Source organism: Sminthopsis crassicaudata, chromosome 3 (genome assembly GCF_048593235.1).
Source record: "Sminthopsis crassicaudata isolate SCR6 chromosome 3, ASM4859323v1, whole genome shotgun sequence".
Taxonomy (NCBI): Eukaryota; Metazoa; Chordata; class Mammalia; order Dasyuromorphia; family Dasyuridae; genus Sminthopsis; species Sminthopsis crassicaudata.
The window spans coordinates 372,532,513-372,548,146 of NC_133619.1; the positions used below are offsets into that span (position 1 = coordinate 372,532,513).

Here is a 15,634-nt window from a genome sequence, read left to right on the forward strand (position 1 = left end):
GAAAGAGTGTTGTCCCAAGTTAAAATGGAAGCCTTATATCAATGGCATACCAAGGGGAATAAAACCGACGTATGTGAGAAGATCATAAAATTATAATCATACACACACATCAAGAAATTAAATGGTGGACATGTTGAATCATAACTACTTCATTACAGCAGTCTACCATTGGTCATGTTGATCATTTGTATTCTCCCAAAACACATATTAGGCAACATAATAATTCTGTGACAAAACATTCTCTTGGAGTGCACCTAAGCTGAGTTAACATTGGTTTATAAAGCTAAGTCAGACACACACTCCTATAAAAATAAACTTTATTTTTGTCTCACACGTACAGAGCAATTTAGTTTTTAAATTAACGTAAAAGTGAAAGGTGCATTGCTCCCAGTGAAGTATTTCTGCAAAACACAACTGTGTAAAAACAACTCAATTGCTATGAGAATTAAATATGGATCAACAAAATCAATACTTAATTGTGTAACTCAGGGTCTTTCATCTCAGATCCAATCTTTAAGAGGAGGTCCAGGGTATGTTTGCTTTTGAGTTTTAAAAAATAATATTTAAAATCTTACTGTCATGCAAAATAGTGCATGAAGCTTTCATATTCCAATTTTCCACAAGTTACTTTGCCTGAAAATTGTCAAGGTCATATTGATCTCCATCTCTTCTGTTTACATTTAGAAATTCAGTGTCTTCATCAGTCAAGCTGCCTCGTGCTTTGTATTTGCTTTGCACTTATGCCAAACAAACTTTATTGCAAAAATAACATAGCATAATAGGTTTCTCACCAGCTGATATAGATGTTATTTGTATTATAAACCATCCCTTGCTATATCTCACTATATATAACAATTATGCAATTCCCCTCCCCTCAGTAAAATATATGCTTTGAAAGAGACATGATTTTGTCTGGCACAGCAAGAAGCATCATGCTTTTGGAGTCTGTTGATAGACAGGTGGGCTTTTCCATTAGAAGCCAGGAAAGAAGCCAGGAGTTGTACATGATGGGTTTAGAGAACCTTAAGCGCATCCCCATTTTATTTACAGAAATGGATGAAAATCGAAGATGAAATGGCAAGTTGCTACAGACAAGAGAGTTGTACAATAGCATCCAGGAGACTAGAGGGGTGAAAGAGAAATCTATGACCCTTTTACATTATGCTGGAGCTAAAAATGTAATGTTTGCACTCTTTAAAAAATTTTTTTTTTAAAGCACAGGTTTTTATATAATAAGTTAAGCCTGTTCTCCTTTTCAGATTGTCAAAAGCCTTCATCCATTTTGGGGACTGAAAGTAAAATAATTCTTGAAATAATGAATCATTTTTCTTTTGCCGGCTTGTCCAGAAATTCCATGATTATTTTGCTGTAGCAGACAATGACCTTCTCAAGGGAGGCCTATCAAACTCTCAAGATAAATAATGAGAAGGTCTCTTTCGCCTGCCTCAAGGAAAAACTGCACAGATATAAAATGTTTCTGAAACAACCAATATGTTCATCACTGGATGGGCAATAGTATGCTCTACCTGAAACCAAATGACATTTGTGTTTTTGTGTCACAGAGGAGAAGAAGTAATAGTCTTTGGAGAGAAGATACTTAAGCTTATCCTGAAGAAATTGGAGAAAAGATAGTTCTTAGGTAGCAGAGCCCATTTTAAGCCTCCCCACTTATAAGTTAATTACCTAAAATTACGGAAGCTCATTAATGTGGACTTTCTGAGGTTTATTTCTAGCAATCTGGAAAAAACACAGCTTTGATATGCCAAATTCAAAAAAGTTAGTCCTTAGTACTTAGTAGCCTAATAATTAGTTCTTAAACAGAAAGAAATTCCAGACACAGGATGTCTTAAGGAAAGAAAACAAAAAGAGAAGGAAAGGAAAAGGAAAGCTCCTTGATTCAGTCAAACCTAGAAATTAATAGCTTTTTCCTGGTCGTTTCAAATGGCAATATAGGGGCAAGAATAGAGAAGCAATCTCAAAAGTAATCAGAAGGCAAATGATACAGGGTTTTATACATCAAATTGAAAACTGTCAGCACCATCCTAAAAAAATATCCAGCAATGTACAAGATAGGTATCACACACATTATTTAGCCCACCAACAGAAAATTCAAAAAGAACTTAAAGCTCCTAAGAGCAATATTTATATAAATTCAAATTCTTTTTATATTTCTTAAATACTGTTCATGAATTTTCTAGTACCCCTATATTTTCACCTTCTGTAGTTTTCTTTGAGAAAACCAAGTTGCCAGACCAATATGTATCATACTGTGTGGCATCATCTTCCACTGTCTTAAGGTTTTCCTTCCTTCCTTCCTTCCTTCCTTCCTTCCTTCCTTCCTTCCTTCCTTCCTTCCTTCCTTCCTTCCTTCCTTCCTTCCTTCCTTCCTTCCTTCCTTCCTTCCTTCCTTCCTTCCTTCCTTCCTTCCTTCCTTCCTTCCTTCCTCCTCTCCCTCTTTCCTTCTCTCTCTCCTTCCCTCCCTCCCTCTCTCCTTCCTTCCTTCCTTCCTTCCTTCCTTCCTTCCTTCCTTCCTTCCTTCCTTCCTTCCTTCCTTCCTTCCTTCCTTCCTTCCTTCCTTCCTTCCTTCCTTCCTTCCTTCCTTCCTTCCTTCCTTCCTCCTCTCCCTCTTTCCTTCTCTCTCTCCTTCCCTCCCTCCCTCTCTCCTTCCTTCCTTCCTTCCTTCCTTCCTTTCCACCTTCCTTCCTCCTCTCCCTCTTTCCTTCTCTCTCTCCTTCCCTCCCTCCCTCTCTCCTTCACTCCCTCCCTCTCTCCTTCCTTCTCTCCCTCCCTCGCTCTCCCTTTCTTCTTTCCTTCCTCCCTTCCTTCCTTTTTCCCTTTCCTTTCTTCCTTCTTCCCTTCCTTTCCTTCCTTCCCTCCATTCCTCTCTTTTCACTCTTTCTCTCATTTTCTCTTTCTTCCATTTACCTATCCATACACATAACCATATATACCCATATGCAAATAGGCATATAAACATAAAACACACATATCTACATATATACATACATGTATGTAGAGAGATATATGTGCTTGTGTTTGCCATGTTGTCTCTGGAAGGGACTGAATTTAGGAGAAAGAATTTACCACTTTTTAATCAATAAGAAAGACAATGAGATATTTGGGGTACAATATTCCTTAACTATCTTAAAAAATGAAAGATACTTATTCTGGGGTGGCTCATATTTTATTTTATTTAAAATTATTTTGATAAACTAATAAACATTAATCAAGAGTTAATTATATGCCAAAACTATGCTAAACAATGGGGATTTAAAAAATGTTTTCAAAAAGGTCTTGCCATTGAGGTTCTTATAACATGTGAATATCATATGCAAATAAATTATATGTAGAGTAAATAGGAAATATTCTACTGAGGGAAGGCATTAGAATTAAAAGGGATTGGGATAAGCTTTCTGTAGAAGTTATAATTTAAGAAAATTTGAAACATGCCCCAAAAGCCTGGATTAATTGGAATTCACAGAGACAGCAGCCATTGAAAAGGCCTGAAGTTCAGAGATGAAGAGTCTTGTTTGACAAGAAAAAGCAAGGAGGCCACTATTAATTAATAACAGAATACTTGGTAGGGTGTTCTAGAAAGGTAAAGGAGCAGGTTATCAAGAACTCTGAATATCAAACAGAGCATTTTACATTTGATATTGAAGATAATAGTAAGCCCCTGGAGTTTATTGAGTAAAGTGGTGACACAGCCAGACTTTTGCATTAAGCTGACCACTTTGGCAGCTGAGTGGAAGATGAATTAGAGAGGAAAGAGACTTGTGGCAGGCAGACCCACCAGCAGGCTATTCTAATAGACTAGATGTGCAGTGATGAGGGCCTGCACCAGCCTGATGATGTAAGAGGAGATAAGGGGGCATGTATGAGAAATGTTACATTCTTGGCAAAAGATTGGACATAAAGTGGAGGGGTGAAAATGAGGAGTCAAAAATGACACCAATGTTGGAAACCTTGGGAAACTGGGAAGTTGATGGTGCTCCTGATAACACGAAGGAAGTTTGGAATGGTTCCTGAGCAAAGAAAAAGAATTAGGTTTTGGATCCTAAGAATTTAAGTTATTTACATGATATTAAGTTTGAGATATCTAATAGATACATGGAGTCATCATAGAGGTTATTTATTAAACCTGGATAATTAGATTTATGAATCATCAGCATAGAAATAGTAATTGAATGAATCGGAGCTGATGAGACCACCAAGTGAAATAGTATATATAGAAAAGACGAGGGTGGAGGATGGAGCCCTGTAGTACAATCATGGTTAGATGATGTGATTTCTATAAAGATCCAGCAAAGGAAATTCAGATACAGCAATCCAGATAGATATGAGGAAAAACCAGGAGATAGTGTCATGAAAATCCAGGGAAAATAAAATATAAAGAAGACAAGAACATTTTGATATTGTCAGGAAGGTCAAGAAAGATAAAGATTGATAAAAGGCTATTGTATTTGCCAATTAAGAAATCATTAGTGATTTGGAGAGAGCAATATTAGTTGAATGATTATGTTGGAAGCTGGACTGTAGGGAGCTAAGAGAACAAGAGGCAAGGAAGCAAAGGCATCATCTGTAGAGTGCCTTCCCAAGGAGTTTAGCCACAAAGCAGCAGAAAGGTATGGGATGATAGCAGGGAGGGATGACTCAAAGGAGGGTTTTTTGAAATGAGTAATACTAGGGAATGTTTATAGACAGGAGAGAAGCAGGTAATGGACAAAGAGAGATTTAAGATTAGTGAAAGAGTGGGAGTAATAACTGAGGAAATCTCTTTAACAAATCATCTTTTAATAAGATAAAATGGGACTGTGTGTGTGTGTGTGTGTATTAACCTTGATAAGAAGGGCCATCTCTTCATATGAAATAGGGAAGAAAGAGGAGATAGTGGTAGAAGACATTTAAGTGACGTAAGATGAAGTGAAGGGAAGAAGATGAAGCTTTTCTCAAATGACCTCAATTTATTCAGTATGAGGTAAGGTTCTAAGTTGAATGGATAGGGGGGAAAGGGAGCCATGAGAATTTTGAAGAGGGATGGGAAAATATGAAAATTTTCAGGGTCAGTGATGGAGATTTTGGAAGATACAGTACTTATAGTGTGTAACCTGGTCTGGTACAGCAGAATGAAAAAGTTTTAAATTTTGTAAGAAGTCTGAACCGAAGTCTATTACCTTGACCTCTGCCTCTGAAAAGAATTAGAGTTCTAATTTGTCAAATGCTAAGTAGGGCTGTTTTTTTTTTCTTTCTCTCAAAAATGTCATATACAGTCCAATGGAAATAAGAAAATTTAAACTCCTTTAAATTTACAGGAATCTTTGCTTAAGCATTTGTGAACAAATTCTGTCCTAAGTACTCCTGATATTTCAGAAGCACTTAAAAAATACTTCCCTGCCCCTATCCCTTCAACCATCATCCCCATATCTTAGGAGATTTATAAGGAAGAAGATTTATGGATACACACACACACTACACATCTATAGCTCTCCCATAGAAAAGATGAAGGAAACTTATTGTAAGTAAAGCAAAAAAAATTACCCCTTACACCATTTTTCTAAGTACATTTCAGCCTCTTTGCCTATGTCAATAAAGATCTCATACTATAAGTCATCTAGAAAATAAATGCTATGAAGGATTTTACATTTTATGTGGTCTGAATATGATTAGTGATTAGTCTTGGTAGTTTTAGTCACATGGGGATAGTAATCAAGGTTTCTCTACAGCAGCTCTGTAACAATTGAAAAACACTCCACTGGCTCACATCCCATACAATGATGGGATATTAACTGAAAATCTAATTAATCTGTGAATGAATTATGGCCTAAGAAATATACTGTTTTATAATCAATTTTAAGTGAGTTCCTAACAGAAGATAAGATGAAAAAAAGCTGTAAAATTACCAGAGGTTGATAAATTCTGTTTACTATGACTGATGATTTTTTGGTGGATAATTTTACAATCAATCAAACTTTTGTCAGTTCAAAAATCATGCTTCTCAACGTATGCTATAAATTAATTTTTAAATTTACATATTTATTAAAAATCATATTGAAAACAGCAGGAAGTGGACCCTGTTTGAATAATAAGAGAACTTGTTATTCTACTAGAAACTAAAAAAAAAAAAAAAAAAACTTAAAAAGATTTTATTTTGTGGTAATAATCATATAAATTGCTATCTGAATTAGTTAAGTAAACAATTTATCATTCACCCAGAGATATTGACAGAGGAAGATAAAAGTCCCCATAGTCATACTTTTTTAAAAAGTGAACTATAACCTGTTCCCTTGAGCTCCTAAGAACACACATTAGAGGTATAATTAAAGCTTTTAGCAGAGCCTCTGTCATAGGGAACATTTATGGTTGTATTATAGTAGTATCTTCTGAGTCCTTAAAAGACAAAGAATGTAAGGAATCCTCAGCCACATATTTAGAAGCCAATCACTTAAAAGTGAAATCTTTGCTGTTGTTGGGTGAATCCTCTACCACCACCCCTACCACTACCACATGTTTAATTTCCTTTCAAGAATAAAAGACTTTGGACCCCACATTATAGCCCAACCCAGATGTTATCCTAGGAAACAGATGTCAGTGGGTCTGATCAGTTTGTTAGGTGGTATTTCCAGAGTATTTAGAGATATGAAGGGCATAAGGTTGTAATTAAATGATGATATTAAATTGGACCACAGCTGGGCAGACATGGCTACACAATCTAAATTAATAACATAATGGGCTGTCAGCTTAAGATTTTGCCCCTGAGATATGACCCATCTGGATTGTTCTACAGAGAAGATGGAAGAGTCAAAAGGAAAGAAAAGTTGAATGAGTCTCTGTGCATCTTCAGTAGTGTAGACAACCATGAAAGGAGGAATGAACCTCAGAAAGGAAAATGGATATGGTTTCAAGAGGCTGCTCTTAAAATTCATTTAATTCCTATGTCTACTAACAGGAGGTTTCCCTTGTGTGGTCCAGGTGATAAATTTTTGGATTTTCAGGCCATGGTGCCTCTTAAGCCTAGAGGTTTTGCCTTGATGGGCAAATCATTCTACATTTTCTGTTCCCCAGCTCTCATCACTGTGCTGATAAGACTAAGCAAAGGTGAAAGACTAGAAGCACAGGAACAGGTGGTTTTGGGAAATGGAAGATGGAGTGTGTGATTCTCATTTTAATTACTTTAATTTACCTTATATACTGCTTTAAGTAAGTTGTTATTTGCTGTACTGTTATGGCACATATTTAATTATTGGTACGTCAGGAAGAGGTCTTCTGGAAAAAGGGGACTTGTAAGCAGTGGTTCTGAATATATGGTAGAACCACCTATATACTAGGAATTTGAATATGGCATTATGTGACAAACATCCACTGTATATTTGACTGGACCTGTATATTAGTTGATATTGGAAATTCCTGGATGAGGACCATTTACTAATCATCTATTAATCTTTTATTAATGCACCTTGACACACCTTGACCACTTAAAATCTCTGAGTGTTGGTTAGAGAACTGAGGTTAAATGACTTGTCCAAGTCTTCTTGGCTTCAAGATCAGTTCTCTGTATGCTGGTTCACAAGATTTCTCTGTATGACATATATATCAATATATCTTACTCATGCAAAATATATGTCCTACTGTAGAGGTATTTATGCTCAGAATAATGTGCTGTTACTTTAGTTACTACATAGACAGTTGTCTGAGTCATATTGCTTTAGTGGTGAATTTTACAGTTTAATGTTCTACGTGCCTTGTTAGATGCCATTGCTTTCATATATGTGTATATAATAGGTCACATTGCTTTAGTCTATGCAGTGTATAAAACATTTTTTAAACTGAGTAGCATTGGCAACTATTTAGTTGTTCCCATTAGATTGAGGAATTCATCCCATTTCTCCTAATACCTTTATAATTAAATGAATTTACATGAATAAAATGAAGTCCCATTGAGAATTAAGATTTTGCTTATGAGTTGCAGGCTTGGTAGATAGTGTCATTACCTAAGTTAATTAAGTTGATGAAGGAATTCTTTAGTATGAAATGTCAGCTCCAGTGGCTCTCCATTTTTTCCAAGGCATTTTGAAAATTTCTTCCATCCCATGTTCTGTCAATGGAATTCTGGATCTAGAATTGGAAAGGACCTTAAATATAATCTAGTTCAACATGGCAAAACTGAGGCCCATAGAAGTTACATGAGTGGCTCAACATAGGTATTAAATGAGAAAACTGAGTTGAATCAACTGATTCCAAATCTAATGATTTTTTTCCATAGTACCGTGCTACTGTTTAGATTCTGCATGGTCTTTTAATAACTTCAATTGACTCCTTACTACACAGTTAGCACTGGAAACTCAAGGGGTGGGAAGGCAATTTGCTTCACAGAAAGTTATTTTGCTGATATTTGTGGTTATCGGCCTTCTAATTTCATCATCCTAGCTTTTCAAGCTTTTCAAGCTTGCCCCAGTTCTTGGTTTCTAGTTCCTGTCTTTGCCCCTTAGATTTGTCCTGAGACCCTTTGAATTATTTTTTGGGGTCTATGATCTTTTCCCTGGGAGATTTTCCCACAGGCCTAGTGATTTCCCTAATTACTGGCATGTGTTATTGTATCCACGAATAGTCTGCTACCCATCTATACAACCTGCCCCAAACAATGGGCAAGCCATTTGCCTCCCTGAAAATCTCTTAGTAGAGAGTTCCAAAGACACTGGAACTGCAGGGATAATTACAGCCAATCTTTGAGGAAATGGCAATGTTCTGAAGTATATTTGCCAATTGGCAGAAAGCAAACTCCTGGCCCTGAAAACAGCAAGAATCATCTGTCTTTGTTATTGGCAGCCATGTAACTCCAAACTATAAGTCAAAGTAATTATCAGGAGTCCTAGTCCAGTGGAAGTTGTTTATGAGTTTTTGCCTCTAGGGGATCCCCAATGATTGGACCTAGGTAACCCTAATAGTTGCAATCAATCCTGCTGAATATGTTACCTGAAGCTACTCACTGGAACACCAATAATGGCTCCATTTTCAATATTTGAGAGGGATTGATCACAAGAAAGTTTCCCTATCTGTTGCAAAGCATTTGGTGAAATCACTTATGCTGTCCTTGTAGAAAAAGATGTAGCCTAGATGAAAGTATTATTAGGTAGTTATGAAACTCATTGAATGATTAAGCCCAAGGCATAGCTATGAATGACTGATTTATGAATTAGTTGAAGCTAACTTGAACTCAATTATGAAATTTTCAGTGTGAGCATTTAAACTTCAGAAATAAATACTACAAATTAGAGTTTGATTCTTTGTTTTGTTGATGATCTAGACTTAAGAAAGTGATGGAGAAAATGCTAATAATAAAGATTGAATTGAAAAAGCATGTGGTGATTGCAGTTTTTGGTAAGGGGAGAGCTAGTTGTTAATCATTTACCAGAACATGCTTGAATTCAATATCAACATGTTATGAGATAATTAGTACACTACCCCTTTGTGACTGAACATATTTTATCATTGACTTATATAAATGTTTAGATGGTATATTTATCAGCTTTGTAGATGGACTCAAAGCTAGAAGGCCCAGATAACATGCTTGATAACAAAAGCCATATTCAAAGATCTTGTGGGATTAGAATATGGGGCTGAATAGAGTAAGATGAACGTTACAAGGGATAAATGTAAAAGTTATATACTTTAAAAAATAATCATCTTTTAAAATTAAGATTAGGGAAGCATGACTAGACTTATATTAAGCTGAAGCAAAAAAAAAAAAAAAAAAAAAGCCACATTCTTCCTCCTGGATTCCTCATCCTGGTTGTGATTATATTCCCAGGAAATCTCATCCTCAGGAAATCCATCATCTGATGAGATTGCATCAATTTTGGTATTCAAATCTTATCAGTACACTCAGTAACCCTCTGTGCCTTTATTTGGAGGAATGAAAAGTAGGGAAAAGAACTCCCAAAGCCTCCATTTAGAGAGGGCTTCTAGGCTAACAACCCTTCATTTCCTACCAGTTGTACTGCTTGGATTGGACTCCTCCCTGTACATTCTTCACCCTTTTCCAATTCTCTTTTTCCCTTTCCTCTGCTTACTGTCTTCTTCATTAGACTGTAAATTCCTTGAGAGCAGGGACTCTATCTTTTTACTAATTGTATCCTTAGCACATTACCTGGCACACTGTATCATTTAATAAATATTGATTGAATTGGATTTTTATCCCCAGAATTTAGTGTAGGGTATAGGGTCTGGCATACAGTACAAGCTTATGAAATGTTTATTGACTGATTTTGTAAACTATGAGCTCATTATAAATCAGTGGTGTGAGATGGCACTCAAGAAAGCCAAAAACATTTTTATACTATATTAAATAAGGCACAGCAGCCAGAATAGTGGAGGACAATCCCATTGCACTTTACCAAGGTCAGTTCAAATTTGAAACACTGTATATGGACAGCACATTTTTAAAACAGACATAAATAAGGTGGAGAATATCCAGAGAAAGACAATTAAGATGTTGAAAGACTTCATCATCTTACATAATAATATTATTATTAATAATAAAGTAACTGATATAGAATGATTTTAGGTATTCAAATACTTGATGTATATTTGAACTTCAATGACCCCATGAAGGTAGGTTCTAGAGTTATTATTATTTACCTGTTATAGATCATCTACCTGAATCTCAGGAAGATAAAGAAACTTGTCACATAGCTAGTAAGATTAGGGGTGGGTATGTTGTGTGTCTAGAACCATCCATATTCTTCTAGGGGCCCTATTGATGGAAAGGGAAAATGTTTATTCTGGAAAACATCAGAATTAAAAAAGAGATGATAATAGTCAAAATTTTTGGACTTTTATGTAGAAGAGTGGTATTATTCTTATTAGTTTCAGATGGGCAGATGTTACTGAGAGAAAAATTTACTGACAATTTGAAAGATTTGAAAAATGGAATAGAATAGAATCTCTTCATAGGCAATCTTCAAAGAAAAGACTGGATAAACACTTACCAGATGTGTAGAAGGGATTATTGTTCAAGAATGGATTAGATCATATGTCTCTAAGGTTTTTTCTTTTTTTCAACTGAAATTTTTGTGATTTTGTGATATAGTCAGATCCATAGACATAGTTAACATTTGAGTACCATTCTTCTTGTTATTAGAATAGACTTCCTTCCTTTGTAACCCTCCATTCTTGATTCCTGACTTTTTGCTCCTGCTCCATTTTCTCTCTTAGTTCCACTCTTAATTATTTGAATTTTCCTCCCCTTTGCCAGCTGCCTCTTGTCTTCTTGTATCATTACTCTTCCTTTCCTCACTTTTTAGATCTCCTTTATATACTGTTTTGCCCTATTAGAATGTAATCTCTTTGAGGGTAAGAACTGTTTGTTTTTGCTTTAATTTTCACTTCCAGCATTTCAAACTATTTCTAGCACAGAACAATGATTTAATAAATGTATTTTCTCCTCTTCTTTTCCTCTCTGTCTCTTTCTTTTTCTTTTCCTTTTTCCCTCTTTTTTTCTCTCCCTCTCTCCCCCATCTTCCCTCACTCCCTCTATCTTTGGTGATCTGTCTCTCTGATTTTGTCTTTTTCTCCCCCACCTCCATAACACAATCTGCCTCAAAATTACTTTGATTAACACTCATGCTCTGAATCTCCCTCCCCTTCCTCTTCCTCCCTCCCCTTCATCCCCCCCCTCTCTCTCTCTTTAAAATAATTTTTTCCCTCAGGCTCAATGGCTGCCTGAATTGCATTCAACTACAATCTGACAGAAGACAGAAGATTACCTTCTATGCTATGACTAAGCTGACATCTTAATGCCAGGTGGGTATAGAGAATGATTGCAGAGATGGTAAAAACAAAAGAAAACAAAACAAAATATAAAGCTTTGGAAAATAACTGTGATTCAGACAAGTGGTCACATTTCCAGCAATTCCTCCATTTGGGCTTCTGAATCTTCTAAAGATTTCCGTAGCTCAGAATCTTTCAGTAACATACTGATCTTCTTGCATCAGGCTTTGGATCTTGATGCTTTACAGACAATCCCAATATAAACTCGCCCTGAATTTATGATTTATATTTGTTTCATCTCTAAGTTGAATCCCACATACATGACCTTAAATGGAAGGATTATCTTTCTATTTCATATCTATTCATTGTTTTGGGTGGAACATGACAGAATTTACTAGTTGCTAAAACTTCTTTTTCTGACTCTTCTTACCAGAGAGTGCCATTAGAAATGGAAGGAACCTTTCATTTCAAGAAACCAGGGTTCTCTTCCCAATTCTATTATAATTCAGTTGTTAGGTAAGTCACAACTTTTCTAGTTCTTCAGTTCTTTATTTGTTAAATGAGGGGGCTAAACTAGTTAATCTCTAAGGATTCTTACAGCTCTAACATTTTATGATTCTAAGAATCATAATGTCACATCAAATGTGACATTTGAGACTTGTAAGTAGTGGGTATCAATTTCCTGAAGTAATCTGAAAAGGGGAAAAAGATGACTCAACCTTAACATCTTCCTGTTGGATATTTTTCCACTATGTTTTTTTTTTTTTTTTTTAAGGGCCAAGATCTTATTTAATTCTTCTGATTGTAGAAGCAGCATGATAGAGTAGAAAAAAAGTCAGAGAGATCTAGGTTCAAGTTCTGCTCTGATATGTATTAGTTATATGATCCCTGGACAAGCCATTTATTTTATCTCTTAGTGCTCCAAACAATTCTCTAAGACAAAATGTCCCTGCATAGTAGTAGAAAATATTCCTCACTAAGAGGTGTCTATACTGCTGGAATCACTGGCCTGGCAAAAAGAAATCTCCACCGCCACATACAAGTGTCATATCCCCAAAGAAAAGCTCAAATAGTAGCTATCCATCTTTTATAGTTCTTATTTTTTTTAGGATGACATCACCACTAGAAATTTAGAAAGGATTGAAACTAAGATAAGTATATTTAGAAGTGATAATCTGTGGATAGGCCAGAGAAAGTATAGTATAATGGAGAGATCTAGATTTGGAGGCAAAAAGATCTAAATTCAAGCCTTTCCTCTTGCCAATTGTTTAATCCTTTCCTGTGGCTTCATTTCCTACTTTGTAAAATGAAGGATTTAGACTTAAGTGACCTTTAAGAATTCCATCTGGGAGTGGCTCCTCTTAGATCAAAGATGATTCTCTCCCTTTAGACTGTGAGCTCCTTGAGAGCAAGGGTCTTTAACTTTTAATTGTTTTCCTAAGGCTTAGACACAGATTGTTAATAGGTGGTGGATAATAAGTGCTTGTTCACTGGCTCCCACTTTGAGGTGAAAGCTAAAAAGCTTCATTAAACAGAATTTAACTACCTCATCCCACTACCTCTTGCTCTGTGTTTTTGGGTATATTCCAGGATATTCTTCATTATTAATTATAGACATTTTAAGACATTTGAATTCCAGGTTTTCAGAACAAATGCATGTGAATTTTGTTACTGGTGGGTAGAAGGAAGGCACATACCTCATCAGTTAGACTTTTTCATTAGTTTTTTCTTTTTATAGGATTCCGAGACTTAAAAATATTAACTCAGTACCACATGAATTCATGAAATTATAATTTCACTAATGCAGTAAGACCTTTTAAAATTTCTCATTTAAAAAGGTAAAATAATCAGAAAAGAAAACAAGATTATATTTAGAAACAACTTATTTGTTCAAGAAAGAAATGAGATAGTTAACACCCAAGGAAAAGTATCTTTTGACACATAGAGTAGTAAACTAGAGCTGGAAAGTTACAGTAGTTGCCTTGTTTTACTTGTTCCTTATTTGTAAGAGAATCTTAATTAACATTTCCCTGAAAATGAGAACTCTGGCCAAAACTGTAAAGTTTGAATCCCAAAGTTTTTCTTTTTCTAAAAATGGGATCACACTCAATTTCCTAGTGAAATTGTTCAGTTTTGGATTAGGGCCCAGTGATCAACTCCCAGCTAGACTATTTCTCCTAACAATATGCTAAGGGAATGTACCTGGCAGGCTAGGGATATAAATGGATTAACTTCCTCAGCTCTCTTAGGGATCAGAACCAAACAAGCCAGTGAGCCACTGAGTAAACTAAGCACATTTCCAACTGTGGAACCATCTGGTGTAAGGAACACAATATGACCAGCCCTTCATTCTTGAGAGTTTTCCAACATTAAATATAATTTGAGATGGCTTTTCATGAAGTCATTATTTTCTCTCAGAAGCTGTGTTGACTTAGGTAAATTCAGATACTAGGTAATACAACCTTCTTCCAGGATCTAGCAGAGCCTTCAGAAGCAACCAAAATGCATCTGTTTTTGGAGTAAGGATTTTCAAAAATCTGAGAAGAGGTCCAAAATCACCAGAAAAGATTAAGTTAAATTAATATTTATCAAGTAACCATTGATCTTTCAGGAACTATGCTAAAGGCTGAGGGATACAAAAAATGATCCCTGTCCTGGAGTTAATAATGTAATCAGAGTAACAAAATGTAAACAGCTAGTTACAAACAAGATATATAAAAGAAAATTTGGAGATATTCTCAGAGTATGATTATTATCATTAATGTGTTAGAATAATCTTACTATAATCTTCTATGATTCCTAACTCCTAAGCCACTGATCTTTTTATTCTTTAGGGAACTCAAGATGTGTAATTGCTGTTGTTTTATCAAGAAGATACAATTAATGTGCTATCTTAGCCAAAAACCAAAACAAATAAAAAAAAACCCAACCCACAAACTACTCGGTAAAGTAGAGGAATGGAAACATGATAGCAAATAAAGTAATTTTAGGTGAAGTGAACTTTTACTTTATTTTAGAAATGGTTATTAGTTACTCTCCTGGAAAAGACAAAATTGTAGGATAATGGAACTGGAAGCAATTCATTTGGTTGAAATATCTCATCTGCCAGATGAAACTAGTGATTCATTCCATAAATTTAAGTGACTTTTCCAAAGTCATTCTGATGGGGAGGAGGTGTTGCCAGGCATTGTGTTAAAGCAGTTTATAAACATGTCATTTGATGCAAAAACTGATCTAATCAAGATAAAGTTCTAAAGGGCCCTCAATTTAGAGTTGGAAGAGACAATACTGAATCTAGATTCTGATACCATGAATCAAGTGAACATGGAGAAGTCATATCATCAGTTTCATCCTTAGTTTTTTGTTTGTTTGTTTGTAAAATGTGTTGAAGTAGATGATCTTTAAAGTTCTATCTTGCTATAAAGTTCTAGGATTCCTAACTCAGTCTTTGGTCTTTTTTATTCTGCAGGAATAAGAAATGCTACTCTCTCAGAAAGTTCTGACTATAGTAGGAGAAATAGAAATATAGATTATAAAATAATTTTAGGAAGGAAGTGACCTTTCAATCCACTGTACTTTCCTCTATTCTTTCTCTTAGTCCTGGCCATTGCTTGTAAATTATGCAGCTAAGTAAGTCATGTTGTACTACAAATTATAAATTTGGCTCAACTCTTGGAGGAGTGTTTTCCAGGCTACATTGTATTAGTCTTTTGTATATAAGGGAGGAGATAGGGGGAAAAAAGCACTTGAAAAGCAAAACAAAAACAAAACAAAACAAAACTGCCTTTAATAAAAAGTCTTAGGGTAGGCAAGTTGAACCTGCTTTATATGAAGAACAGTAATGATACTTTTTATTGTTTCAGTTGCT

General features: G+C 35.4%; 1 protein-coding gene across 5 annotated transcripts in view; it reads right to left on the reverse strand.

Annotated features, from left to right (window-relative positions):
* The window catches only part of NCKAP5 (NCK associated protein 5), a 939,808-nt gene that overhangs the window by 13,122 nt on the left and 911,052 nt on the right, over positions 1–15,634 (reverse strand). The window contains exon 18 of one of the 5 annotated variants that reach the window (XM_074301874.1): positions 7,989–8,112. The exons of the other annotated variants lie outside the window; for them this stretch is intronic. Within the exon in view, the coding sequence (XP_074157975.1) occupies positions 8,032–8,112 (81 nt within the window). The 3' untranslated portion in view covers positions 7,989–8,031. The remainder of the gene's footprint in view (positions 1–7,988; positions 8,113–15,634) is intronic. 5 annotated transcript variants of the gene reach the window in all.